This window comes from Prionailurus viverrinus, chromosome B4 (genome assembly GCF_022837055.1).
Source record: "Prionailurus viverrinus isolate Anna chromosome B4, UM_Priviv_1.0, whole genome shotgun sequence".
Classification (NCBI taxonomy): domain Eukaryota; kingdom Metazoa; phylum Chordata; class Mammalia; order Carnivora; family Felidae; genus Prionailurus; species Prionailurus viverrinus.
Genome location: NC_062567.1, coordinates 79,385,683 through 79,412,816, shown reverse-complemented (window position 1 = coordinate 79,412,816; position 27,134 = coordinate 79,385,683). Strand labels below are relative to the sequence as shown.

Genomic DNA, 27,134 nt, shown 5'->3' with positions numbered 1-27,134 from the left:
GGGGGGCGAGGCGAGAGATTGCGAGACCCCTGAAAGATCTGCGAGACGCGAGACCAGAGGCTCGCCGTGGGAGACCTGGAGCTTGGGGCGCGAGCGAGTTTTCCTGCGCTCGTGGGAAGCGCGCGCAAGGTTCGCCGCATGGCCGGGACTCCGGGCCGTGGTCCTCGGGCCCCCCCCGGGATTTGTTACCTTCTTGGCTCCCTGCTGGCCGGACTGCTCTGCCCGGGGGCTGTCGCCTTCAATCTGGACGTGATGGGCGCCCTGCGCAAGGAGGGCGAGCCGGGTAGCCTCTTCGGCTTCTCTGTGGCTCTGCACCGGCAGTTGCAGCCCCGACCCCAGAGCTGGTGAGTCACCGCACCCGCCCAGAATCCCCGTGCCCGAGCCACAGATTTCCCCCAACCCCCATCCCATCTCTCAGTCTTCCAACCCCACGACGACTCAGGCTGTCCGCAGATACCCCACACTCCAACCTTGCCTCATCTGTCTTGGGTCTGGAGGCGTACCCTCAGGCTCTGAGACCCCGAGGGTCTTGCTTTGGGGATGAGTTGGGAGAGAGAGGTTCTTGTCTTGGCAGGGAACGATCTCCTTTTGTTTTCCCCCCAACTTGCATCCTTGCTCCAGTCCCAGGGTCTGTGACTCCCCTCCGTCAGAGGGCTGAATTTCCTCAGGAAGAGGGACCGAACGTCTTGTCTCTGCTTAGGGCAGGAGGAGAGGGAAAGGGCAGAGAGGTTGAAGACACCCTGGGAAGGATGGAGGGTTAGACTCCAGACCTAAGTTCCTGTGAGAACATTGCCATGGGATGGAATTAAGACAGCAGGACACTGGAGACCAGGGGAGACGTGCCATTTGTTTCTGTGGCTCAAGAATATGAGGCTGGGAGAGGACCTGGGAGGGTACAGGGCAGCCTGTACTAGGTGGTTTGATTATGGAGCAGAAAACAGAACCCCCAAAAGTTGTAGCAGCAGCAGCAGCACAACAGCAGCAGCAGCAGCAGCAGCAGCAACAGCGACAGAGACTCAAGAAGGATGCTGGCCAGGCTCGTGCTCCCCTTCCTCCTCCTCAGGAGATTTCCAGGTCTAGGAATCCCAGTAGTGGGGGAAGGCAGGGAGGAGTGAGGGGCAGAGTACAATTCTAGTTATTTCCTATTCAGTTCAGGGTTCATTGGGAGATGGACACATATGTGTGGGGCCTATGTCTGTCATGTTTCATATCCTATTGGCTCCAGCTACATGTATGATTTTAAGAAGAGAGACAAGAGCAAGAAAGCTTCCCACCCCCTCCTGCCAGGGGGCTTTTCTTTCCTAGGCCAGAGCCTAAGCCACACTAAGTGTCCATTACTGGGATCAATGCTGTCCATTGGGATTGTCTCCTCCTGGATAGTGTTTGCTTGGGGGCAGAGGGTAGGGACAGGAGCTCATTTCTCTTCCCCAGCTTGGGAAGGAGGGGCTAGCTCTAATCTTCTTCCATTATCCCTGTCATCAGGGAGCATGGTCAGTGGTCCCCCACCCTTTGGGAGAGATAGAAAGCAACTGACTTCATCTCTTCAGCCTTCTATCTGCTTCCTACCTCATCTTGTCTCTCCCTCCCTTCTTCCCCCATCGGCCAGAGTTCCAGGACTGGAGGCCTTTTTAGGACATGCTGAACTCTCTGAGCTATTTCCAGGCAAATTCTAAGTTATTTTTAATAGCTTGGTCTCTTGTCATTTCCCCCTCCTCTCTGAAGGTGGCCCCTTGACTCTGTCTCCCAGAGCCAAACTGGGGGCACTCCCAGAGGAGCCTGACTGTCTAACCCTGCTTTGGTTCCAGCAAGGGGTGCTCTGCTGCCTGGTGGCACGTGAGAGACCAGGTACCTTGCTCAGTCCCTAGCTTTTGAGTTTCAGTTTTCCTTCACCAGCACCCACCGATTGAAAGGCTTCACCCATTGTGATGTCTTTCAGTCTTGCCCCTGGATGAGACTTTGAAGTCTAACCTTCTTGGCTCTGTGGTTTCAGCCTCATTTATATCTTTCAGCTGTAAAGTGGAGTTCAACTGTAGGACTACCAGATAGAGTTTTTGTGGGGATTAAGAGTTCTTAGTATGTATAAAACCCTTAGAATAACGCAAAGTCCACAGGAAATGCTGTGAAAGTGTTATTCCTGTTACTGTTATTCCTGTATCATGATCCACAGAGCTAGAGAATAGCTTTAGTGCCTTACTGCAAACCTGGATCCAAAGGCTTGGCCAGATCACCCCGGTTGAGTCAACTTTTGGGCCAAGCACCCCCCTCTCCCCCCAGAGGGCCACCCAGTTTGAGAGAGTCAGAGAGGGCAGGCCTTGGGTCAGAGCCCTGGAGTATGTGCAGAATTGAGAGGTGTGGTGGTAGTGGGCTACTCCTTTGCTTCTACTTGGCCAGGCTCCTGGGGAATCCCTCTGCCCCCAGCTGCCAAGGTGTTCTTGCTTTTGTCTGCAATGGGTACAGCTGTGGCTGAGAACCAGTGGTTGGGAGTCAGTGTCCAGAGACCTGGGGTGGCCGGGGACTGTGGGATGAAGCCAGAAAAGGGTGTGGCTAGGGCAGAGGTGGAGGGACTAGAGAGGCTGTGTGTGGGAACTCTTGTTCCCAGGTTGGGTGGGCTGGTCTGTTCTCCACCGAGAGTGAGGCTGGCCGCATGTATGTGCACAAGCCTCTTTCTTCCATATGGACCTCTTCCCTCCATCCTCCTCCCCACTTAGACCTCTAGGGGAGAAGTGAACACTAAACACTGATATTAGCTTCTTCTGGTTCTTAGTTATGTGTTGACCAGCTGAGGCACTGGGTGTCTCTGGGAGTCCACACAACGTGTGCGTTCAACAAAAGCATCCACGTGCCTCCTATGGGGCAAGTGCAGAGATGAGTAAGATAGCCCCAGTCCTCGAAGACAGGGCCATCTCTGAGTTTGGTGATGGGGCGGGGGGTACTGCGGACTTGTTGGAAGGTTGGCCGTGTCATTTCCTTTTTTGTGCAGGGTACCCTCCCCTCCCCTTCCTCCTGTTCTTTCTCTGGAGTGGTCTCAGTGTTCTGGAGATGGCCCATCATTGGCTATGGTGGAAAAGGCATGGGTTTTGGAGTTAGGCCGATGTGGATTTGAATTCCAGCATCCTACTTAATGTATGTGAGTGAGTCTCCTCCTCTGAAAGACGAGAAAGGAACCCTCATATAGGATTGCTGTGATGCTTAAAAGAGAGAATGCATGTAACTTGCCCAGCCTGATGTCTGCAACCTAGGTAGAGGGTGACAAATGTTTGTTCCTCATATCCTTGGCATCTAGCCTAGGGCCTTGCCCATAGTAGGTGCTGAAGAAATACTACTTCCTTGTCTCACCAGTGCCTGACACAAGGCTTGGCAGATGCTAAGTTCTCAATACATAGCTGTTGATGAATGCCGAATGCACGCTGTCTTCCTTGCCACTCCCTGCCCCCTCCTCACTCTGGACACTGGCTCTGACGCGGGATGACAGCTGCTAAGAGACTAGAGCTGTGGGAAGGGAGTGTGGCTCTGTGCCCTCCCCTCCCCCTCAGGACTGGCACAGTGCCCCATAGATGCCTGTCTGCAATATTGCCCGACACCACTTTGGGCCTCATCCCCAGCAAGGGAAATGGAGGAAGAATGTGGGAGAGAGGCCTCGAGGTTTCCCTGCTTTCACTTTTGAGTCTCTCCTTCTGTGAAGAGAGATCCTTGTAGTCAGCTGGGTGCCAGTCACCTCACCTTACCCCTTCCTTCACTCCTGGCCTGGGGTTCAGCCCCAGGGGACCCAGGCAGCCTTCATTCCCAGCACAGTCCTCCCCTGGGGAAAAAAACCTTGGCTGTGATCATGGAAAATTGTCCTGCCAAGAAAGTTGTAGCTGGGAAAGCGTCTGAGGGGGAGGTAGGAGAGAGGACAGGGTGGGGGCAGGGAGGGTGAGAGGAATGGGGAAAATCATGGATGTGGGGAGGAGGAGGAACAATGGGGAAGGGGATTCAGGACAGGGGCAGAAAATGGGGGTAGGATTGGAGACAGAGGAGAAACTGGCCCCTACCTCGAGGCCAGCTGTCTGACGGAATCTGGGGTTGGCAGGGTTGCTGGGGGTGGGGTGGGGTCTTTGGTGGGCCCCGGATGAAGCGTGGGGGAACAGGCCCATATCTAGCCTCTTGCTCGGCCTCTGAGGCTGCTCCCTGGGCCACCCTGTGGTACCAGTGTGGGCTCCTGTTGCTTCTGCTCTCAGCATTCTTGGCATTTCTGGGAGGGTTCTAACTGGACTGGGTTTGGGGAGGAGGGTAGAGCTTGGGGATGGGGCCAGGAAGTGGGTAGGGAAGGCCTGGTCAGGAACAGGTGCTGGGAACAGGCGGTTCTTTCAAACTAGCAGCTCTGGCCAGGCTGCTTTGTTTGGCACATGCGCACGTGTGTGTATCTACAGTGCATGTGGCCCCTCATCCAGATAGTATGTGCGTGTGTAATGTGATGATTGCATGGCCAAGTATATTAATTTGTCCTCGCCAGACTTGGGGAAACTGACTTCTGGCCCTACTCCTTAGTTCTCCACACTCGGCTTGGTTCTGAGGGGTCGGACCTGGGCAGCCCTGGGGAGGCACAGCGTTCTGTCTGCTAACTCCTGCTCCTGTCCCGTTGTGCAGGCTGCTGGTGGGTGCTCCGCAGGCCCTGGCTCTGCCTGGGCAGCAGGCGAATCGCACTGGAGGCCTCTTCGCTTGTCCCCTGAGCCTGGAAGAGACCGACTGCTACAGAGTGGACATCGACCGTGGAGGTGTGGTCCCTGTAGGGGTGGGGAGGGGGTGCAGCGCATGAAGGGGAGGAGAGGACTTGGCCTCCTCTTCCCTCTCCTTATTCCCAGTGTCCTGCCTCCAGCTGATGTGCAGAAAGAAAGCAAGGAGAACCAGTGGTTGGGAGTCAGTGTTCGGAGCCAGGGGCCTGGAGGCAAGATTGTCGTGAGTACCACTCCTTGTGACTGTATGCAAGGGTGGGGTGTGTGAGTGTGTATATGGTGTGCATGTGCACAGGTGTGTTTATAGAACACAGGCTGGCATGTAGTATGATGGCCTAATTCCCAGGACCTCAGGGAGATAGAAAAAAGGTATAAGACATGGTCTCTGTCCTTATTTTTATTTTATTTTATTTTTATTTTTAGAGAGAGAGAGTGAGTGTGAACCGGGGAGAGGGGCACAGGGAGAGAAAGAGAGAGAATCTTAAGTAGGCCAACTCAGGGCTCAAACCCATGACCCTGAGATCATGATTTGAGCCCAGATCAAGAGTTGGATGCTCAACTGACTGAGCCACCCAGGTACCCCTGGTCCCTGTCCTTATAATTTAAAGCCAGCTATCTATCTATCTATCTATCTATGTATTTGTCAAACTCTTACTGAGAACGTTTTAAACATCAGGTGTTGTGCTAGCTACTAAGAGAGGAAACGTAAAGACAAGGAAAAGCCTGGTCCATGGCGCAAAGAGCCTACCACATAGTTCTGGAGACGCTCCTTCTCTCTTTTTCTTTGCGTGTTTCTCTCTGTACCATCACTGACACGCAGATGCACAATTAAGCCACTGTGGGGCAGAATATGGTTAATGTTAAGTGAGGGGTACAGTCACTGTGTGAAAGTCCAAAGGAGAGTGGACAGAAAAGACTCCTGCAGGTGGCAGAGATCTTAGGCAACCTTTCCAGAATGAGCAACATGTCAGGAGCAGAGAGGGGAGGAAGTTCTTTGCAAAGTGGTGGCACTTACCAAAGTGTAGAGACAGGACCAGCTTGGCGTGCTGGGGACAGGCACATATGGCATGGTCAAAGAGGCAGAGTGCTGTGTGCTGGCTTAGTCGTACCTGCGGGTGCCCGGGCAGAATGTGGAACAAGGCTTCTTCCCTTCTGGGACAAGCGAGTGGGCACAAGTGGGATAGTTACGTATATATTGCCTACCACTGAGCTGAGTGGCGGTGCTCACATGATGTGTGTGTCTGTGTGCATGTGGTGTGTGCTCACGAAACTGCGCCTGCCACACGTCTGCATGCGGGCTGCGTGGCTCTTGTGGGTCATTGGCCCACACAGTGGATGACCCCACATCCCTTCCTCCCACAGACCTGTGCACACCGGTATGAGGCACGGCAGCGAGTAGACCAGATCCTGGAGACCAGGGATGTGATCGGTCGTTGCTTTGTGCTAAGCCAAGACCTGGCCGTCCGTGATGAATTGGATGGCGGGGAATGGAAGTTCTGTGAGGGTCGCCCCCAAGGCCATGAACAATTTGGGTTCTGCCAGCAGGGCACAGCTGCCGCCTTCTCCCCTGACAGCCACTACCTCCTCTTTGGGGCCCCGGGAACCTATAACTGGAAGGGTGAGTCACCCCTTGGGGAGGGGAGAAGGGAACCAAAATGGCCTCTTACCTCAGCAATGGGATTGGGAGCAGCACCTGGCTGAGCATGCCCACACATTCACCACCACGTAGCCCTGGGGCACTGGCACATCTCCCACCCCCATCGTGCCAGCACACACACAAATGGGGGCGTCTCCTGTCCTTCGAATGGCCGAGTGTTCCTCACCACGCTGGCATGAACCCCCACGTGCACGGCTGGGCCTGCTCACTCCCCAACCTCATCACCCCCATCCCCGTGTCCGCACGTTGCTGCTGGCCGAGCTGACACTTGGTGAGTGGGACAGCAAGTCTGTGGGGCCAGGAAGCTTGGGCTGGGGAAGGGGTAGAGACAGGGCTGCATGGGAGACCAGGGGTGTCCCCGTGTGCCTGTCTAACTGGCATCTGGCCTGAGAGGTGCTCCTAGCTCCCTGCCCCGGAGCACTAATGGGTCTGTCCTTGCAGGCACCGCCAGGGTGGAGCTCTGTGTGCAGGGCTCGGCGGACCTGGTGCACCTGGACGACGGGCCCTACGAGGCGGGGGGTGAGAAGGAGCAGGACCCCCGCCTCATCCCCGTCCCTGCCAACAGCTACTTTGGTAGGGACCCCTCCCTGGCCCAGAGCTGCTCTAACCCTCTGCTCCTCTCTCTTGTCATCCCTCTCCATGCTCCCATCCTTCTGTGTCTTTGTCTCTGGCTTTCACCCTGTCTCTCTCTGTCTTTCTGTCTCTGATTCTTACCTCTCTGGCCTCTTTGTCTCTCTCATATTCTTTCTCCACCTCTTCCTCTTGTACCTCCTTCTTCTTGCCTTTATGTCTGACTCTGTCTCCCCACTCTGTGGCCCCTCCTCTGGATGTCCCTTCCCTGGTGTCTCCCCCTACCTGCCCCCCGCAGGGTTGCTCTTTGTGACCAACATTGATAGCTCAGACCCTGACCAGCTGGTGTATAAAACTTTGGACCCCGCTGACCGGCTCCCAGGACCAGCCGGAGACTTGGCCCTGAATAGCTACTTAGGTTTGTAAGCTTCCCTGGGCCCTGGGGGCTTGGCCTGGCCTCCCCTCCTCTCCTGCCCTGCCCTCACCAACATACACCCAGGGAAATCCATGTTGGGCCCAAATTTCAGAGAAGAGCTGGGCGCGGTGACCAGGCCTGAGAAGATGCCCCCAGGGGGATGGCCTAGGGGGATGTGACCTGGGGTCTCCATGGAGGAAGAACCAGGTGGGCTGACACCATACTGGGAAAGAAGGAGGGTGGAGCTTTAGTGGGACTTTCTCTGAAGGGTGGACGGTGGGCACAAGCCCGAGAAAGCCCTAGCCTTGTTGGTAAGTCCCTCTCCTTATCTCAACTGCATCCCTCTGCAGAGGGGGAGGAAACGAGGCCTGGGAGATGTTTGGGTGAACCAAGTTCTTTCCCACTCCCCTTTGGCTCCCCTCTGTCCACATGAAGACTTCCTCTCCCTGTGAGTGCGTTGGGAGTGGGGGCAAAGAAGGTGCATTGGATGGGACTGGGGCCACCTGGGGGTGCAGAGGGGAGACGTTCCCTGGGAACTTTACGCGTGGTGCCCTGCTCAGCTCCTGCCCAGCTGGCTGGCCTTCCTAGTCATTGCCTTTGTCTTTCCTCCCCAGTCCCCAAGGCTGATCTCATCGCACTTCTTGTGCCAAACTCCAGCCTCTGGGTGTGGGAGGGCTTCCAGGGCTCTGGAGGGGGAGGTAGAGCAGTCCGGCTGTGGTGCTGATAACTTGGAGGGCACCTCTACCTTTTGGCTCCGGACCTGTGAGGAGGGGGCAAAGTGGGGGGAGCTTGGACACACCCTGGCTCCTAAATCTTCTGGGGAGTGCTCACTGGTAAGCCGCCCCACCCAGGTTTCTCCATCGACTCGGGGAAGGGTCTGGTGCGTGCAGAAGAGCTGAGCTTTGTGGCAGGGGCCCCCCGTGCCAACCACAAGGGTGCTGTGGTCATTCTGCGCAAAGACAGTGCCAGTCGCCTGGTGCCTGAAGTTATGCTGTCTGGGGAGCGCCTGACCTCCGGCTTTGGCTACTCACTGGCTGTGGCCGATCTCAATAATGATGGGTAAGAGTGGGCACAGGGGAGTGCAGCCTGGGGGAGGCTGGGTCTAGGAGGTCTCAGGGGCCTCTGGCATCTGTCTGACTCCCCTGGCTGGGGAGGGAGCCACACTGACTATTTCCCTCTCTCCATAGCTGGGCAGACCTGGTAGTGGGTGCCCCCTACTTCTTTGAGCGCCAAGAAGAGCTGGGGGGTGCCGTGTATGTGTACATGAACCAGGGGGGTCACTGGGCTGGGGTCTCCCCTCTCCGGCTCTGTGGCTCTCCTGACTCCATGTTCGGGATCAGCCTGGCTGTCTTGGGGGACCTCAACCAAGATGGCTTTGCAGGTGTGATTGGGAACTGGAAAGCCTCAGGGGTGGGAGGGGGCAGGAGCAGGGATGGGGAAGTGCCTCAGAGGTCAAGGGGGAGGCCTTCTGAGGGCTCTGAGAGAGAAACAACCTGGGCTCACATCTGAGCTTTATCATTTTACCAGCTTTGGGACATTGGGCAAGTAACCTTTCTGATAGTCATATCTGCAGAGAGTAGCTAAGAGGCTTAAAGATGATGTGTGTAAGGTGCCTGGGACTTAGTAGCCTCTCAATAAAATAGAAAGCATATTATATGGAACTGAGTGATTGAGGGGAAGTTGGGGCCTGGACCCCATCTTCCTGCCCCGCCCCAGTCTGATTACCTTTCTCCCACACCCACAGATATCGCTGTGGGGGCTCCCTTTGATGGGGATGGGAAAGTCTTTATCTACCATGGGAGCAGCCTGGGGGTTGTCATCAAACCTTCCCAGGTAAGAGGGGGTCATTGGGATGAGGTGTGGGGGTAATGGGTGTGGGGGAAATAAAGGGGGCACAACAGCAGAGGGCAGGGGGCAGGCTGGGGGTGATGCTGGTGGGGAGCTGATGGTCTGGTCCTGCAGGTGCTGGAGGGTGAGGCCGTGGGCATAAAGAGCTTTGGCTACTCCCTGTCCGGTGGCCTGGATGTGGATGGGAATCATTACCCAGACCTACTGGTTGGCTCCTTGGCTGACACTGCTGTGCTCTTCAGGTGATCAGCCCCCTCCTCTGCCTTTGCCTCTCCCTGCTTAAGGCCAGCTCTTCTCTTTCCCTGCCTCATAGTCTCATGTTTCTTGTGCTCTCAACTCCTCATTCCACAGGGCCAGACCCGTCCTTCATGTGTCGCATGAGGTCTTCATTGCTCCCCGAGCCATTGATCTAGAACAGCCTAACTGTGCTGCTGGCCACTCAGTCTGGTGAGGTGGGATCCAAGGGGAGGCAGGGAAAATTCAGGGTCCATTTTCCCCTTTTCTTCCTCTGCCCAGTGTGGGGCTGGGGACTGGGGCTGCGACAGGAGTGAGGTGTTGGCCCATCGGTCTTGCCTGGCTCAGGAGCTACCCTTGCCCCCACAGTGTGGACTTGCGGGTCTGTTTCAGCTACATTGCAACCCCCAGCAGCTACAGCCCTGTTGTGGGTGAGTGAGGTTCCTCTCCCATTTTCCACCCTTTGGGTTTCAGGGTGGGTCACTCTGAGGTGGAGAGAAAGGCATCTCAGAGACAGGGTCCGATTAGAGCAGTTCTCCAGCTCACTGGCTCCCCTCCTCTCCCCACACGCCATAGCCCTGGATTATGTGTTAGATGGGGACACAGACCGAAGGCTCCGGGGCCAGGTCCCCCGTGTGACCTTCCTGAGCCGTGGCCCAGATGACCCCAAGCACCAGGCCTCAGGCACCGTGTGGCTGAAGCACCAGCATGACCGAGTCTGTGGAGACACCATGTTCCAGCTACAGGTGGACACTGACCCCTTGGCCTCTGAGAGTCATTGTCATTGCATGGTCTCTTTTTGTCGACTCCTCTTAGCTTCTTCCCAAACATGCTTACACCTCATTTTCTGATCTCCGCTTTTGGGAAGCCTCCCTTATAGGCTGACCTTCTCCTCGCCAGCTGCCTTCTTGTGTCTTCCGCCTTCTATGTCCAGAGTACAAGTTCTGTCCTCCCTGGAGATAGAGATGGCAGGTTCCTCTGTCACACATGGTCCTCAAAGCCCTAGATCCTGGGCTCCTCCCTTTTCCATCCCAGTCGCTTTCCCTCCCCTTTGCTCTGGTCTCCACCTCTCTCCTTTACCTCCCTAATCTTCTTGCCAGGTTTCAAAATCTGTCCTAGATCTGGTTGGGGCCTGAAGATTGTATCCTTGTCCATCTTTCCTCTTCCCAGGAGAATGTCAAAGACAAGCTTCGGGCCATTGTGGTCACCCTGTCCTACAGTCTCCAGACCCCACGGCTCCGGCGACAGGCTCCTGGCCAGGGTCTGCCCCCAGTGGCCCCCATCCTCAATGCCCACCAGCCCAGCACCCAGAGGGCAGAGGTGAGCCATGGGTTCTGGTTTAGCTCAGGAGAAGGGGCTAGGAGAAGCAGTGATCATTGTCTCTCCCAGTGACCTGCATTTGTAGCTTTCAAAACTCTTTTATGTGCTACCTCAGCAGTTCCTCATATCTCTAGGTGCTGTGACAAGTAGACCCCCAAATGGAAAATGGCCCAAGTGATCATGTGTTCCTAGTCAGAGGGGACACTAATCTTCCATCCCATGCATTCATTCAGGGGCCTGGGCTCATAGGGATCTGCCATCTTCAGATGTGGCCTCCAAGGTCCTTAGGTAGCCTCCCTCCTTATCACCCGGAAGGAAGAACATGAAGCCCCTTGTATGGCCCTCCTGGCCAGTCTGGAAGGGATGCTCTTCACTTCTCTTCATGTTCTAAATCTGGAACTCAATTACATGCAAGGGAGGCTAGGGAAATGTGGCCTCACTGTGGACTTACCTGCTGGCCTCTACCTTGTCATCATCACATGCTTGTTTTACTGAAAAGGACACAGCACAGGGTGGTCAGTGACCAACTCAATATCACACAGCTAGTAAACAGCAGATCTGAGAGTTGAACCCAGGTTGCTTAATCTTGTGATATTCTACCCCACTGTATGCCTTAGTGACACATTCATCCCCTGCCTCACACCTACGAACCACCCTCTCCTCAAATCTCTCCTTAGATCCACTTCCTGAAACAAGGTTGTGGTGAAGACAAGATCTGTCAGAGCAACCTGCAGCTGGTTCATGCTCGCTTCTGTGCCCGGGTCAGCGACACGGAGTTCCAACCTCTGCCCATGTGAGGAGGAGTGAGGGGTCAGGTGGGGTGGGAAGGCGAGAATTCAAGGAAGAGAAGGAAGCCCCCTTCGGAGGGCCAGGCCGAGGCTGGGGAGGATCTGTGATAATTCAGAAGATGAGGATCAGTGATGGGGCCATAGGGGCTCTCCTGGCGAAGAATAACAAGCCTTCACGATATATGATAGTATATGTATGTGAATGTATATGATAATATAAAGTTTACATACAGCTCACTGTTTAGTCTTCCCAACCCGGTGAGGTAGGAATTATTATTAGTCCCTTTATAGATAGAGAATGGGGGCCTTGAGAGGTTAAGTCACTTCCCCCAGGTGGGTAAGTAAGGGAGCTTGGACCGGAAGGGAGGTCTCCTGACTCCTAGTCTGATTCTCTGGAGTGTGGGAAGACCTGAGGTTTGGACTGGTGTGGAGGCCAATGTGAGGGAGCTGGTGGGAGGAGAGACTCGGGGTAGAAGCAGGCAGTGTGCACTGGGTGAGGAGGAGGCAGGAGTGGGAGAGGCAGAGGGAGGTGTTCAGATTTAGAGTGAATGGGATCTGACCTCCAGGGATGCGGATGGGACAACAGCCCTGTTTGCCCTGAGTGGGCAGCCAGTCATTGGCCTGGAGCTGACGGTCACCAACCTGCCCTCGGATCCAGCCCAGCCCCAGGCTGATGGAGATGATGCTCATGAAGCCCAGCTTCTGGTCACCCTCCCTGCCTCCCTGCACTACTCAGGAGTCCGAGCCCTGGACCCTGCGGTGAGGACCTGCAGCGGGGTGGGGGTGGGGTCTTGGGGGCTCCAGTAACCCAAACTAACCTCTTCTTCCCTCCCCACTGCAGGAGAAGCCGCTCTGCCTGTCCAACGAGAATGCCTCCCATGTCGAGTGTGAGCTAGGGAACCCCATGAAGAGAGGTGCCCAGGTGAGCATGTCAGCCCTTATCTCTGTTGGAGTGCCCGTCTAAGCCCAGACCCCTTCTCCCGCCCTTAGCCTTCCCTGACCCTAATCTTTCTCCACTCTTGGTCTAGGTGACCTTCTACCTCATCCTTAGCACCTCAGGGATCACTATTGAGACCACAGAGCTGGAAGTGGAGCTGCTGTTGGCCACGTAAGCCTGGTGGGGCCAGGGTGTGGTGAGGGTGGGGGCAGCTTGGTTGATGTCCACCTGGGTGGGGCTCTGCTGTCTTCATCTGAGCCCTTGGGGTGGTGCCTGTGCCCCCTGCCCATGCCTGCTCCTGCTCATATGCCAGGATCAGTGAGCAGGAGCTTCATCCGGTCTCTGCCCGAGCACGTGTCTTCATTGAGCTGCCGCTGTCCATCACGGGGTAAGCTCCGACCAAATGGGCATATCTGCTGGAAGGGGGGACGCATTGCTACTCCTGAGCCCTGGCCCGGGCTCTGCCTACTGACCCTCCAATCAGCCAGGCCCCAGGCTTCCTCAGCCCCCGTTTTGACCCTTCTGCGCCAGGGTGGCCATTCCCCAGCAGCTCTTCTTCTCTGGTGTGGTGCGGGGCGAGAGCGCCATGCGGTCTGAGCGGGATATAGGCAGCAAGGTCAAGTATGAGGTCACGGTGAGTGTCCTGGTAAGGCCCCTCCTTTTTTGGCACATAGAGAGGCTGAGACATGTCCCAAAGCTGTGGTTCTTCTACCCTATGGCAGTATGATGGGTCAGCAAGTTCAGGGCCTCCCCTTAGTCCTGGACCTTGGTTGTGGGCAGGTGTTTGTGTTGGGGCCTCAGTTGACCATTTTCTGGTCAAGTGTGTATGGACATCTCACCTACTGGTCTGGGTAGGCCATGAGGGTCCAGGGAAGCTTTTCTGCCAGGGCCATTAGCTGGGGATGGGGACAGAGGGGGAGGGATGATGTTTCTCCTTAGAACTCTGCCCTTGCTTGACTGGGGCCTCCCACCCTTGCAGTGACATCTCCAGGTCTTCCTGGTTTGGAGTGGGCAGAGAATGATGCTTGGTGGGGTCTAGGATCCCGAATCTTTGTTGAAGTTCTGCTTCCTGAGGCCTTCCCCTCAGCCCTTGTCTCCTCTATCTCTGCAGATTTAGGGCCTGTTCAAAAACCAAGCTCCCTCCCTTCATATTTATTTGTGCCCACAGGTCTCCAACCAAGGCCAGTCGCTTAACACCCTGGGCTCTGCCTTCCTCAACATCATGTGGCCCCATGAGATTGCCAACGGAAAGTGGCTGCTGTACCCCATGCGGGTGGAGCTGGAGGGCGGGCAAGGGCCTGGGCAGAAGGGGCTCTGTTCCCCAAGGCCCAACATCCTCCAACTGGTGAGGCTTAGGCGGGGTGGTCGGGGCCACTGAAACAGGGTGGGGGTGGTTAGACTTTGGGGATGTCTTGGGGTTGGGAAGCCGGAGGGAGGGCCAGGAGGAAGGCAGTGGGGGAGGAGAGGCCACCTCAGGATTGCTGCTTGGAGGGATGCTCACTGCCTCCACTCCCTGCATCCAGGACGTGGACAGCAGGGATAGGAGGCGGAGGGAGCTGGAGCAGCCAGAGCAGCAGGAACATCCTGAGCAGCCAGAGCCCAGCACATCCTGGTGGCCAGTGTCCTCTGCTGAGAAGAAGAAAAACATCACCCTGGTGAGGGCAGGGCAGACATGGTACAGTCGGAATGAAGGGCAGGGGTGTTGGTGCTGTGACGGGATGCTGGGGGACATGGAGCTTTAGGGGGTGGCTGCCTGAGAGGCTGGCCTGTTGAAAGGTGTGATGGCCAGACACTTGGACAGAGTTGACAAGACAGGTTACGTCACAGCTGCTGACATTACAGGTCCCCTGTGGCCACCAAGTACTCAGTCCAGAGCAGGGCACTTGACCTACAGCCAGTTAGCCACACAATCAATTCCTTGTTTTACATAGTTTGGTTCTTTAAGTAGATATATTGAGCCGATGAGCACGCGCTCTGTGCTCGACCCTTGTAGGATGGTGCTGGCAGTGAGAGTGTGGAGGGGCAGACTAGGGGGGTGGTGGTGGGGGCAGACTATGGCCTGGTTGCAAGGAGGTGAATCCCAGCTATGGAGGAGTGGGCAGTAGAAGGAGTCAAAGAGACAGTTTGCAGGGGGATCTTAAACAGTTGGGCCAGCTCTGGTGTCATCTGTCTGGGAGGGAGCTCCACCAGAGCACCTGTTTCTTGTGGGGGCCCTCAGCCTCCCTGCTCCACTAGAGCATAGCAGGAGCATGGCAGGAGGCAAGATGAAGGCACGTGCGGGTAGTCCGAACTTGAAAAACAGCAGACTCCCTGTTACGTGTGTTGTCCTGCTTTTTCTACATGACTAATTTCCCTTGAAAGGCCTCCCTTTTTTTTTTTTTTATTTTTATTTATTTTTAAAAAAAAAAATTTTTTTTTTCAACTTTTTTTTTTTTAATTTATTTTTGGGACAGAGAGAGACAGCGCATGAACGGGGGAGGGGCCGAGAGAGAGGGAGACACAGAATCGGAAACAGGCTCCAGGCTCCGAGCCATCAGCCCAGAGCCTGACGCGGGGCTCGAACTCACGGACTGCGAGATCGTGACCTGGCTGATGTCGGTCGCTTAACCGACTGCGCCACCCAGGCGCCCCGAAAGGCCTCCCTTTTTAATAAGAACTTGAAATCTATTCTTTTGCTGAAGATTGCTTTTAGAGGGGGGCTCCTGGGAGGCTCAGTTGATTAAGTGTCATTGATTTCGGTTCAGGTCATGATCTTATGGTTCACGGGTTTGAGCCCCACATCAGGCCTGCTTGGGATTCTCTCTTTCTCTTTCTCTGCCTCTCCCCTATTCTCTCTCTCTGTCTCTCTCTCCCCGCACCCTTTCTCAAAGTAAAGAAATAAACTTAAAGACTTTAAAATTGCTTTTAGACAAACCGATCAAGGATTCTTGAATTGCTCAAAAGTGGCAAAATAAAAGACCATGCAAAGAATTCGAATGCTTTCAAAGCCATTCTTCTGTACGTGAAGTGTGGTGACTATAACACAAATTTTAGGCAATTGGATCATCAGGTGGGATTGGGCCAAGTGAACTTAGGTCTGACCTGGAAGGAGCAGGGCTTAAGTCCCCTGTCCCACAGCAGCTCCTGGGACAGCCTCCTCCTCCTTCTGTGGGTTTGGGCTTAGTGTAGGCATGTGGCTTTGCCCACCATGGACCTGGGTTCAAATATCTGTTCCACCACTTACCAGCTTTGCTAGCTGTGCAACTTGAGGCAGGTCACCAGGCCTTTTTTTTTTTTTTTTAAGATTTTATTTTTATTATTATTATTTAAATGTTTATTTCTTTCTGAGACAGAGAGAGACAGAGCATGAGTGGGGGAAGGGCAGAGAGAGAGGGAGACACAGAATCAGAAGCAGGCTCCGGGCTCTGAGCTGTCAGCACAGAGCCCGATGCGGGGCTTAAACTCACAAACCATGAGATCATGACCTGAGCTGAAGTCGGTCGCTCAACCGACTGAGCCACCCAAGCGCCCCAACATTTTATTTTTAAGTAATATCCAAGCTCAGTGTGAGGCTCAAACCCACAACCCTGAGATCAAGAGTTGCATGCTCCATGGACTGAGCCACGCAGGTACCCCCCTCTTTTTTTTTTTAAAGTAATTTCTATACCCAAAATGGGGCTTGAACTCATGACCCCAAGATCAAGAGTTGCATGCTCCACTGACTGAGCCAGCCAGGAGTCCTGCACCTGGCCTCTTTGAACTTTAATTCCCTAGTTTGGAAAATGGGGATGATAATAATATGCACCTTGCAGGACAGTTGGAAGCTTTAATAAGTACCTTGCAGGTAAGTGGTGCTCAGTAAAGGGAGCCATTGTTATATAACGTAAGCATTCATTGGGGAAGTTACTCTGCTGCTGATGTCAAGTAAGAGACCCCCTCCCTGTTCTCCACGTATTTCAAGGCCAGGTAGACCAGATTTGGGGTAGGCTGCTCTTTTGGACCATGGGGTTAGTTTGGGAAGACTTCCTGGAGAAGGTGAGTTTGAGGTCGGGTAAGGAAAATGGGAGAGACATGAGTGAGGAACAAGGGGAAAAGGGGGTCCAAGGTGTCGGAGCTCATGGAGGGATGGAGTGTAGGCACTGGGCAGACTCTGTGTCTGTGTGAACACATATGTGAGGGTGTTGGGCCCTCTGTATGCTCAGAGGGCTGGGGCCAAGTGGCTCAGAGCCCTGCCTGTCCTTGTCCCTAGGACTGTGTCCGGGGCACTGCCAACTGTGTGGTGTTCAGCTGCCCTCTATATAGCTTTGACCGAGCTGCTGTGCTGCACGTCTGGGGCCGCCTCTGGAACAGCACCTTCTTGGAGGTAAGAGCCCTGTGGGGGTGCCGGACTGGTGTCTTCTTCCCCAGCAGTCTGTCTGGGACTCACCGCTGCTTTTGCCTTCTCCCGAAATACGGCACACTCTTAACCCAAGACAGACAGAAATACCCTCTGGGCTGGGGACCCTTCCATTTACAAATTCAGGAGCTGGCGGGGAGGGGAGATGGGGGGCATGGGGCATTCAGGAGGAATCTGTCCTTCCCTGCTCCCTTAGGAGTACTCAGCTGTGAAGTCCCTGGAAGTGATTGTGCGAGCAAACATCACTGTGAAGTCTTCTATCAAGAACTTGCTGCTCAGAGACGCCTCCACAGTGGTGAGCTGCAGGCCTGGGGATGTTGAGGTGAGGAAGCTCTTCTTTCCCTTTGTGCCAGCCCTTATTCTCTTAACCCCTCATTCCCCAGATCCCAGTGATGGTTTACCTGGACCCTGTGGCTGTGGTGGCAGAAGGAGTCCCCTGGTGGGTCATCCTCCTGGCTGTACTGGCCGGGCTTCTGGTGCTGGCGCTGCTGGTGCTGCTCATGTGGAAGGTGAGGCTCGGAGAGGTGGGGCCGGGGGTCTTCCCTGCCAGGCAGGTGGCCTTTCATGCTGTGGTTCTCCTTCCCAGCCACACTCTCATTTGTTCAGCCAGGCTGCGCTCAACACTTGTATGTCCCAGGGACTCTCTCAGGCTTTGGACATCTCAGAGAGAAGTCAGATGCAGATCTTGGCCTCAAGGATTTGAGAGTCAGTCTAGTGGGGGAGATGAGCTTTGTAGTTAAGGACAAGGCAGAAGGCGCTAAAGCAAGACAGTGCAGTGGGAGTTCAGAGGTGAGAGAGCTTGAGAGCAGTTGGCTTAGAAGAAGGTGCGGTTGTAGGATGTGGATGTGGGGGATGAGGTGGGTGGGATCAAGGGAGGCAAAGTCATAGAGGCAGGGAAGTGTGGTCTGATCTCACTGGAGCCTGGCAGGTAAGGCTGAGAAGGGAACTGTGACACAGAAGGCACAGCAGGGACTCCAGGGACTACCTCCAGGACTGAGCTCGGAGCCTCTACATACCAGGCTGTACCTGGAACTGTCTTCGTACATAGTATAGATAGAATCATATTTGTGTCTGGGGTTCCATGTAAAAGCATGCACATGCACATGTCAGTACATGGAATCACATCCACCATCAGTGGTCATACCCTGAACCACATGCCACAATGGGGCTCTGGGGAACCATGCATGTTCTTGGGGCCCCATCAGGGACTGGCCCTAGTCTTCCCTGGACCAGTTGCTGACTAAGCACACTGTTGGGCAAATGTGAGTCATCAGTGGACCAGGCCTCTGGATTAGCATCCAAACTGTTGGGAGCCTGGCCAGTCTTAGGGGAGATGGATACCTTCATGAAACTGGCACCAGACTCCCTGCTCCCTGCTTTCATGGGAGGGGGACAGAGCAGAGATAAGGACCTCCATCCTTCTTGAGTCTTCCCATCCTCCACCTCTTTTGCTCCCTTCCCCCCCTTGACATCCCAGTGTGGCTTCTTCCATCGGAGCAGCCAGAGCTCGTCTTTTCCCACCAACTATCACCGGGCCCGTCTGGCTGTGCAGCCCTCGGCCGTGGAAGCTGGGGGCCCAGGGACTGCGGGGTAATTGTGTGTGTGCATGTGTGTGCGTGTGCGCGCGTGCGTGTGTGTGTGCGCGCACGTGTGTGTGTGTGTGTGTGTGTGTATGTGTGTGTAACTGTGAGTAGAGCCCCTGGCATTCAGGGGACCAAGAATGTGCAGGGTGAAGAACTGAGATTGCATGAGGGTGGTGTGAGTTCTAGGAACTGGGGTGGGTGGTTATCATAAGGGTGAGATTATAAGGGTGAGTATATATAGCCTGAGGCATGTGCAGAGGGGTGGGTGGGCTCCCAGCATATGAGCATGTGGGAGTGCAGGAAGGCTTGTGCATGGCTTTTCTGTGGGCATTGTGTGCAGAGACAAACGTGCAAGGACATGCCGTGCAGTTGGAACATGTAGGAGTCTCAGGCAGTCCTGAGTGTGAGTGTGCAAGGGACACATTTCCACTTTCGTGTGTAAGGGCCAGCATGTTCACGATGTAGGAAGGGGCTAGGCCACCATATTCATGGATGAGAGGGCCCTGCCCTGAGGAAGATGCCATTTGAGTACTCGGGCTGTGTGCATCTGAGGCTCGAGAGAAGTCATTCCAAGTATGCAGGGGTCTAGGGAGCGATGTTTTGCCTCAGATCTCGTTTATGTCCTGGGGCATGCTATTGGGTCTCTTAAAAAGTTTGGGTGGGGTCAGCGGTCCTGACGTTCCATCTTCAACTCCCTCTTCCAGGAGCCAAGGGATATGTCCTTGGTCCTGCACCCTTGGCCCCTCCTGGTCTTTCTCTTTCTGTGAGTGAGGACCTGGGGACCCCGCATTGACTGTGGCACCTGCAGGGGCCGCGCACTGCACTGGATGCTGTCCAACGCAACTCCTTTCAGCCGTAGTTGGTACTTTCTGTCCCAGTGATGGTGGAGGCAAGGCTCTATGCTGTGCTGATATCTGCTCCAGGGACCTCAGCCCTGCACACTCCTCACATTGGGCCTGGTGTCCTTACAGATGGGATTCTTCAAGCGGGCACGGTACCCCGAGGCCACCGTGCCCCAGTACCACGCGGTGAAGATCCCGCGGGAAGACCGACAGCAGTTCAAAGAGGAGAAGACGGGCACCATCCTGAGGAACAACTGGGGCAGCCCCCGGCGGGAGGGCCCCGATGCACACCCCATCCTGGCTGCGGATGGGCACCCTGAGCCAGGCTCAGAGGGGCATCCCGTGTCAGGCACCGCCTAGCTGCTTCCGTCCTAGCCTGGCCTGTGGGTCCCCTCCACCCTTTCCCCAGATTTGGCTCCTTGGGATGAAGAGGGTAGAGTGGGTTGCTGGAGTCCCATCAGGATGTGACAGGATCTGTTTCCTCAGGGGCGTAGATGTCTCCCCCCATCCCCTACAAGGAGCACCTCCCAAAACTTCCCCTTAGAACACACTTCCCCTTAGAACACTGTGAGATGAGGGCAGATCAAGAATGGGGTTGTGGGGGTCGGGGGAGAAGGGCAGTGAGGTCCTGATGCAAAAGTGGGAGAGGGGACCCTAATCCCTCCTTCTCCCATTCACCTTGTTTAATAGGACCCCAAGGACCTGTCCCCCTGAAAGTGCCTTAAACCCAGAGGGTTGGAGAGGAGGTTGTGTTGCCGACTCAGGGGTTCTTCTCTCCCTAGTTCCCCCTCTCCTCTGACCTTAGTTTGCTGCATCAATCTAGTGGATTTTATCTATTTATTAAACGATATTTGAGGACAAAACCTCTGACTTCTTTGCTGAGTCCTGCTCCCCCTTGTCCAGGATCTCCAGGGTAAGATTGCTTCTCTCTGCACCGCCCGCTCCAGCTCCAGACAAAGCTGGTAGTGGGAGGGAGGGTTGGGGAGCCGGCGGGGGTGCACGTATCATGACTTTCGTGACCAGTCCCTGGAGGTACGTGCTTCAGACAGAGAGGAGGGGGAGCTCTACTGTGGGAACAAAGGAAAGGGACAGGGAACTGCCCTAGGAGTGGGTGGGCAAAAATTGGGAGACCCAGTCTAGGAAAGGAGAGAATATCACTTTCCTCCCTGTGGTCAGGGTGGGAATGGAGTTCTTTCACTTTGTCCATTTTGTTTTGAAAGTAGATTTCACACCCAGTGTGGGGCTTGAACTCATGACCTTGAGATTAAAAGTCATGTGCTCTATTGACTGAGCCAGGCTGGCGCCCCAGAGCTTTTTCACTTTGGAAGGAAGAATTGAAGTTAGACTCCTGGCAGAGGTGGAGGGAAGGAGGAAGAGGGGGTGGTGGGGGGAATGACTTCTTTGCCTAGATTTCTCTCAGGGGAAGACAGACTTAGCAGGTAGGTGGGATTGCTCTGGCTGGAGGCAGGGCTTGGGGAAGGGTTATTTTATAGCCTTTCCCATGATGTGGGGCCCAACAGGTAACCACTTGAAGGGAGAGGGTTGTTGTTCCATTTGGAGTTCAGAGAACTGGGTACTCTCCAGATCCTTCCAGGTCTCTCTGGTGAGGCAGCAGCCATCCCCAATGTGTTTCCAAGTAGGCTCTAAAACTTGCTGCCACAGGAAGGCCCAGCTGCCACGGGGCTCAGCCACATGCTCCCAGAAGAAGAACACTCCTCCCTGGGAGAGAAGAGTTAGTGTCACTTGCTCCATTCCGCACCCTTCCTCTCACTTCACCCCCACCCCGCTGACCAAACCTGGTCAAGCCTCTTGGTGAAGCAGGGGTTGCTGGTCTGCAAGTTTATGAGGGGAATTGTTCTGCTCCTGACTTTTTCTGCAGACTTTGGCTCCCACCCTCCCACTCAAAAGTGCATGTAAGGAACCTCCCAGTGGGGATGACTGGTGAGAGATCTTTAAAAGATGGCCAGAGGAACAACCTAGCCAAGGGCAGATAGATGGTGAGATGGAGAGACTAGAGCAGAGATCTCACTGTGTACAGAGATGCTCACTTCCGAAACTCAGATGCATACACCCAACCTCTTCCTTTGGCCAACATCCCAGGGAAACCTTGCGCCTGACTTCTAACATTGGGGTTCCTTCAGCTCTTGTCTCCTTGCTGAACCCTCTCTGAGTGATCTCATGTACCCCTGTGCTCTGAATTTACCAGCTACAAGCTGGGGACTTCCAGACCACTATCTTCAGGCTACACCTTTTTCTGACTTCCAGATCTGGACTTCTAACCGCCTCTGTGACTTTTCCTCCTGGCTGTCTCAGTGGCATCTCAGGCCTAACAAGCCCCAAATAGGTTTCTCCCATTTCAGCAAATGACACTTCCCTCTAAACCTCCCTCCCTCCACCAGTCACTCATGCCAGAAACCTGGAAACCATCCTAAACTCCTTTCCATGCTCAGTTCAAAATCTTATAGATTCTATTTCCCCTAATATCTCTATCTAGAACACTCTTTTATTTTCCCCACTCCTCCACAACCTGCTTAATCTCTCAGATCTCAATGTAAAACCTCACTTCCTTAGGTGTCCTTCTCCCCTCCTCCCATCTTCCCCTACCTCCCAAACAACCCCCGCGTAAGGTGGCTCTCCTGTGTGCTTCCACAGCATCCTATTCTGCCCCGTCGAAGCCCTGGTCCTATTTGCTCTTCACCAGCAGATGGGGGTGGATGGGTGTCTAATGCGCTAGTACAGCACATTCTCCTTTCTGGAGCGGCCACTGCTGCCTTTGCCTGCCCCCTGCCCATTCCCTCTCCCTTCTGCTTACCGGCCTCAGCACTCTCTGGACCTCCTGCAGGACCCTCCTCGGACTCTGCACAGAGCACAGCACCAGGGTGCTGACCACCACGTCCATGGACCCGTCGGCCAGTTGTTTCATGTCCTCTCCGGAAGCCACCACAAACTGTTCATATTGGAGATGCCTGTTCTCAGCCATGCTCTTTGTCAGCAACTTCTCCATGTGGGGGTTTGGGTCCAGGCAGGTGATCCGGCAGCCAGCTGGGTAGAACTGGAGGTTGGCACCAGTGCCGCAGCCCAGCTCCAGCAAGGCCACCTTCCCGGAGCCTCCCGTAAGCCTCTTTATCTGGCCAAAGAGCTCCCGTTTCTTACTCTCCATCTTTTGGTTGCTCTTGGCAGTCAGTGCCGCCATTAGGTAGGGGAAGTAGCTTTTGCACAGGGGCTGCCAGCAGCCCAGCAGGGCCATCAGGTGCAGGGGCAGGGTCAGGAGCAGCACCAGCAGCTGCAGGAGTCGGACCAGGACATCCATGACAGACTGACTCTGAGTGGTGCTTCCGCTGGGGCGTTGGCCTTTTCTCTCTTTGCAGTCACTGCAGACAGGAGTCTCTCTTCCTCCTGTGACAGGACTTTGTTCCCTGTGTCCTCATTGTCAATTTTTTCTTTGCCAGGATGGGGGAGGGTGTATGGAATACCTCTGGAGGGCTCAGCTCTTTTAGCCCTACAGGCTCTTCAACAAGTTTTATGGGGGGTGGAGGCACAGGTGGTGCTAGTGTCCTGAGTTCCGGGGTGCTCTGTCAGTTGAAGGCAGGAAGTGCTGATCATTTCAGAGAGGAGTGGGAAGGGCGGAGACAGATATGTCTCAGGTCACAGCTTCATGGGGGCCAAGTGCTGGGACAGAGCTGACTCATGGGCATGTGCTGGCCTCATTCTGTCCCCGGGACGTGCACAGGTTATGCAAGCTGGAAACTCTGGTTGGATTCTCCTGGCACACCCCCAGGGGCCTGTAAACTGTAACATGCCTTTGCCCCAGATAGAATATTGCCCCAGATAGAGTATTCAGGGTAAGGCCTGATTGGTCAGAAGAAGGAGGGAGGTTGCAGGCCAAAAGGAAGGCATTTTCTCAACTGACTGGTGTTTGTTATCACATTCAAGGCTGCAGTGCCTCAGCAATAGAAGAAAAGAAGGGAGAAAAAGAGTGGAGAAGAAGAGTCGGGAAGTGTAGGTCCCAGAATTAGTTCTGCCATTACAACTTGCTGTTTCTTTGGGCAAGTCTTTTTGCTTTCTGGGCTCCAACTTCTCATCTGTAAAATGGGGAGGTGGAGAGAGATTGGGTGGGCCTTACACAGTTTCCAAGGTCTCCTCCTATTTCCACATTCGTGTGATCTAAGGAGAGTGGGGGGAGACGGGAAGCAGGTCTCCCGTCCTTAAGGGATGATGCTAGCTGTCCTTACAGCCTAGGACGGTACCCCCTGAGGCTTCGGTACTAGGCTGCCACTAAGGCAAGGGAGTCTCAGAGCCCAGATTTTGGGGTCATAGTCATCTTAGCAGAAAGTCCCCAAATTATTAGATGGTGGCTTTTCTTTTGGCCCAAGCCTCCCTCAGAGTCTTGGGGGAAGCTCCCCCAGACAGTCCTAAGGACTGCACACCAATTACACAGAGGCCAAAGGAAATTTTGTATAGCTCAGAATTATACAAGAGGGAATGAGAATAGTCTAAAATCTCATGAGGAACATTTCCCAGGGCCATTGATGGCCTCTGGAGGAGGATTGAGTTTTAAAAAAGTCCCTGGGGGGCACCTGCGTGGCTCAGTCGGTTACGCGTCCGACTTCGGCTCAGGTCACGATCTCACGGTCGGTGGGTTTGAGCCCCGCGTCGGCTCTGGGCTGATGGCTCGGAGCCTGGAGCCTGCTTCCGATTCTGTGTCTCCCTCTCTCTCTGCCCCTCCCCCGTTCATGCTCTGTCTCTCTCTGTCTCAAAAATAAATAAACGTTAAAAAAAAAAAAAAAGTCCCTGGTTGAGAGGGTCACTCTGTCAAAATCCGCTGCCTCTGCCCTCCAGTCGACCCACCAACGGATCTGCCCTGGCCAGTGGGGGCCTTAGAAAAAAGGTCTGGGGACAACTCCTGAGTCAGGCAGGGATGAACTATTTCAGGAAACTGTCTTTTCCCACACAGCTGCCAGAGCCAGGAGCAGCCCCTGTGCTGCTGCTCAGGAGAGAGGTTCTGTGACCCCACAGTGAGACACATTCTTCTCTAGGCTTTGCTTCTGTTGTCCCTGTAAAGGAGGCAGAAATTCCCCCCACAGTAGGGGCGCGAGCTCATGAAGGAAGTGGCAATGTTTGAAGCCTGTTCATGACACGGTGTAGGCACAGAGTTGCTTTCTGCAGTAGTAAAGAGAGTCAGGGGTAGACAACCCTACTGGGGGACAAAAGAGGCGCCTCAGAGGGGGATAGGTGTATGGAACGAAGCAGGTGTACGGGACAGACACTGCCTGCCCCTTCCTGGAAAGGGTGAGTGGCTCAGTTCAGTGGAGACTGGGGTGAGCTGGAGAAGTGGTGGGAGGTGAGGTCAGAGAATAGTTGTTCCTTAGAGAAGGGTTCTTTTTGGTTTTAAAAGAATCATTAAACTCTTTTTTTTTTTTTTTTTTGGAAAAGGTAATACAGTCACAAGGCACAAAATTTAAAAGGTACAAAGGGACTACAGAGAAAGTTCTGTCTTCTTTTTTTTTTTTTTTAAGTTTTATTTTATTTTTTTCAACGTTTATTTATTTTTTTGAGACAGAGAGAGACAGAGCATGAACGGGGGAGGGGTAGAGAGAGAGGGAGACACAGAATCGGAAACAGGCTCCAGGCTCTGAGCCATCAGCCCAGAGCCCGACGCGGGGCTCGAACTCCCAGACCGCGAGATCGTGACCTGGCTGAAGTCGGACGCTTAACCGACTGCACCACCCAGGCACCCCGAAAGTTCTGTCTTCTACTCCCATCTCTCAACCACTCGGATGCCCCCTCTGGATGCACTAAGCATCACATCAGCCATTTCTTGGAATCTTTCTGGAGCTGGAGAGGATCTGCAAATTAGCAGATAACACACCCACCACGCGTTTAGATGTATAGACACATATGCATATACATACTCCCCTTTCTTTACAAATGATAGTGTGTTGTACACGCTCTTGAATACCTTGCTTTATTGGGTTTGGCAGATACTGCCCAAGAGTCTTCCAAAGTGGCTATTTCAATTTACACTTCCACCAGTAACATAGTAACATTTGGTGTTATGCATCTTTTATCTATCAATCATCTAATCTATCATCTATCTATTTATCATCTCTCTGTTTATTCACTCATTCATATTATTATTGACTCACAGATTTCCTATTTTATTCAATGGGTTGTAACCTAATACCCTATTTATTTACAGTTTTATTAAGGTATGAGTTGGATAAGAAAGCATACATATTTATAGTGTATGACTAGATAAGTTTTGACGTATGAATACACTTGTGAAACCATCATCACAGTCAACATAATGAACATGTCTACTAACCATTGAAGTTTCCTCATGTCTCTTTGCAATCCATCTTTCCCTTTTCCATCCCCATCCTCAGGGAACCAACCACTGGTCTGCTCTGTCACTATAGATTAGTGCATTTTCTAGAATTTTAGATAAATGGAAGCCTATAGTATGTATTCTTCTTGTCTGGCATATTTCACTCAGCATGATTATTTGGAGATTCATCTGTGTCATTGCATGTATCAGTAATTCATTTTATTGCTAAGTGGTATTCCATTTTATGGATATACCACAAATTATTTATCCATCCAGCTGTTAATGGACATTTGGATTATTTCTGGTTTTTGTTTATCACAAATAAAGCTGCTATGAACATTTATGTGCAAGTCTTTGTGTGGACATATGTTTTCATTTTCATTTCCTTTGGGTAATTGCCTGGGTGTGGAATGGCTATTTATTTATTTATAATGTGAAATTATTCTTTTATTTTGGAAGTGTCATTTGTTTAATTTTTTATTGAAGTATAATTAACATATAGTGTTATATATAATTAATTAATTCAAGTGTACAAGATAATGACTCAACAATTCTATACAGTACTCAGTGCTCATCACGATGAGTAGTACTCTTAATCCCCTTTATCTATTTCCCCCATTCCCCTACCCACCTCCCCTCTGGCAAACACCAGTTTGTTCTCTGTATTTAAGGGTCTGTTTTTTGTTTGTCTCCTTTTTTTTTCTTTGTTTGTTTTGTTTCTTAAATTCCACATATGAGTGAAATTGTATGGTATTTGTCCTTGTCTGACTTATTTCACTTAGCATTATACTCTCTAGGTCCATCCACGTTGTTGCAAATGGCAAGATCTCATTATTTTTATGGCTGAGTAATATTCCATTATCTATCTATCATCATCATCATCATCATCTATCATCTATGTATCTATGTATCTATCTGTGTATGTATGTATGTATCTATCTATCAATCATCTATCTATCTCTATCTCACAGCCTCTTTATCCATTCATCTATTTTTGGAAACTTGCATTGCTTCTTTATCTTGGCAATTGTAAATAATGCTGCAATAAACATAGGGCACATATACCTTTTGAATTTTTGTTTTATTTGGGTAAATACCCAGTAGTGGAGGTACTGGATCATATAGGGATTCTATTTTTAATTTTTTGAGGAAACTTCATACTCTTTTCCATAGTGGCTGCACCAGTTTGCATCCTCAACAATAGTACATGAGGGTTCTTTTTCTCCACAACCTTGCCAACACTTATTATTTCTTGGGTTTTCGATTTTAGTCATTCTGACAGGTTTAAGGTGATAGGAAGCTGGGTCTCTTCCCTTAAGGAGGAAATGCCATTTATTTTTCTTTTTTTATTGTGGTAAGATACACATAACAAAACTTACCATCTTAGACATTTTAAGTGTACTATTCAGTGGTGTTAAAAACATTCACACTGTTGTGCAACCATCATCACCATCCATCCCCATAACTCCTTTTATCATGTAAAACTGAAACTCTATATCCAATAAACAATGAGTCCCTATTATCC

The 27,134-nt window shown here is 52.9% G+C and overlaps 2 protein-coding genes across 7 annotated transcripts; one reads left to right on the top strand and one right to left on the bottom strand.

Moving 5' to 3' along the window:
• Positions 1–20,144, top strand: ITGA7 (integrin subunit alpha 7). Of its 6 annotated transcripts, XM_047866529.1 has the most exons (26): positions 1–344; positions 4,627–4,754; positions 4,856–4,935; positions 6,075–6,330; positions 6,811–6,942; positions 7,238–7,357; positions 8,206–8,413; positions 8,542–8,735; positions 9,099–9,187; positions 9,317–9,444; positions 9,554–9,649; positions 9,806–9,867; positions 10,013–10,182; positions 10,607–10,756; positions 11,434–11,549; positions 12,111–12,303; positions 12,386–12,466; positions 12,573–12,652; positions 12,795–12,869; positions 13,013–13,115; positions 13,650–13,826; positions 14,005–14,136; positions 16,710–16,823; positions 17,053–17,151; positions 17,240–17,365; positions 19,411–20,144. In XM_047866529.1, the coding sequence occupies exons 1-26, from the start codon at positions 139–141 to the stop codon at positions 19,639–19,641; spliced, it is 3,546 nt and encodes a 1,181-aa protein (XP_047722485.1). In that variant the 5' UTR covers positions 1–138; the 3' UTR covers positions 19,642–20,144. The 6 variants fall into 6 exon arrangements, with proteins under 6 accessions (XP_047722485.1, XP_047722487.1, XP_047722486.1 ...); XM_047866531.1 differs by lacking the exon at positions 6,811–6,942; XM_047866530.1 differs by lacking the exon at positions 7,238–7,357.
• Positions 20,105–22,626, bottom strand: TMT1B (thiol methyltransferase 1B). Its single transcript, XM_047866537.1, has 2 exons — positions 22,094–22,626; positions 20,105–21,000 (listed from the first exon to the last, which is right to left on the bottom strand). The coding sequence occupies exons 1-2, from the start codon at positions 22,589–22,591 to the stop codon at positions 20,764–20,766; spliced, it is 735 nt and encodes a 244-aa protein (XP_047722493.1). The 5' UTR covers positions 22,592–22,626; the 3' UTR covers positions 20,105–20,763.
• Positions 22,627–27,134: the final 4,508 nt, after the last annotated feature.

What these genes read in the sequence shown, in the direction of transcription:
- ITGA7 (XM_047866529.1), top strand. Translation starts at nt 139, where the DNA reads ATGGCCGGGACTCCGGGCCGTGGTCCTCGGGCCCCCCCCGGGATTTGT. An exon ending in GGGAACCTATAACTGGAAGG is followed by an intron (nt 6,331 to 6,810) that starts GTGAGTCACCCC and finishes CTGTCCTTGCAG; the next exon opens with GCACCGCCAGGGTGGAGCTC. An exon ending in GACACTGCTGTGCTCTTCAG is followed by an intron (nt 9,445 to 9,553) that starts GTGATCAGCCCC and finishes CTCATTCCACAG; the next exon opens with GGCCAGACCCGTCCTTCATG.
- TMT1B (XM_047866537.1), bottom strand. Translation starts at nt 22,591, where the DNA reads ATGGATGTCCTGGTCCGACTCCTGCAGCTGCTGGTGCTGCTCCTGACC. An exon ending in TCCAGAGAGTGCTGAGGCCG is followed by an intron (nt 21,001 to 22,093) that starts GTAAGCAGAAGG and finishes CTTCTCTCCCAG; the next exon opens with GGAGGAGTGTTCTTCTTCTG.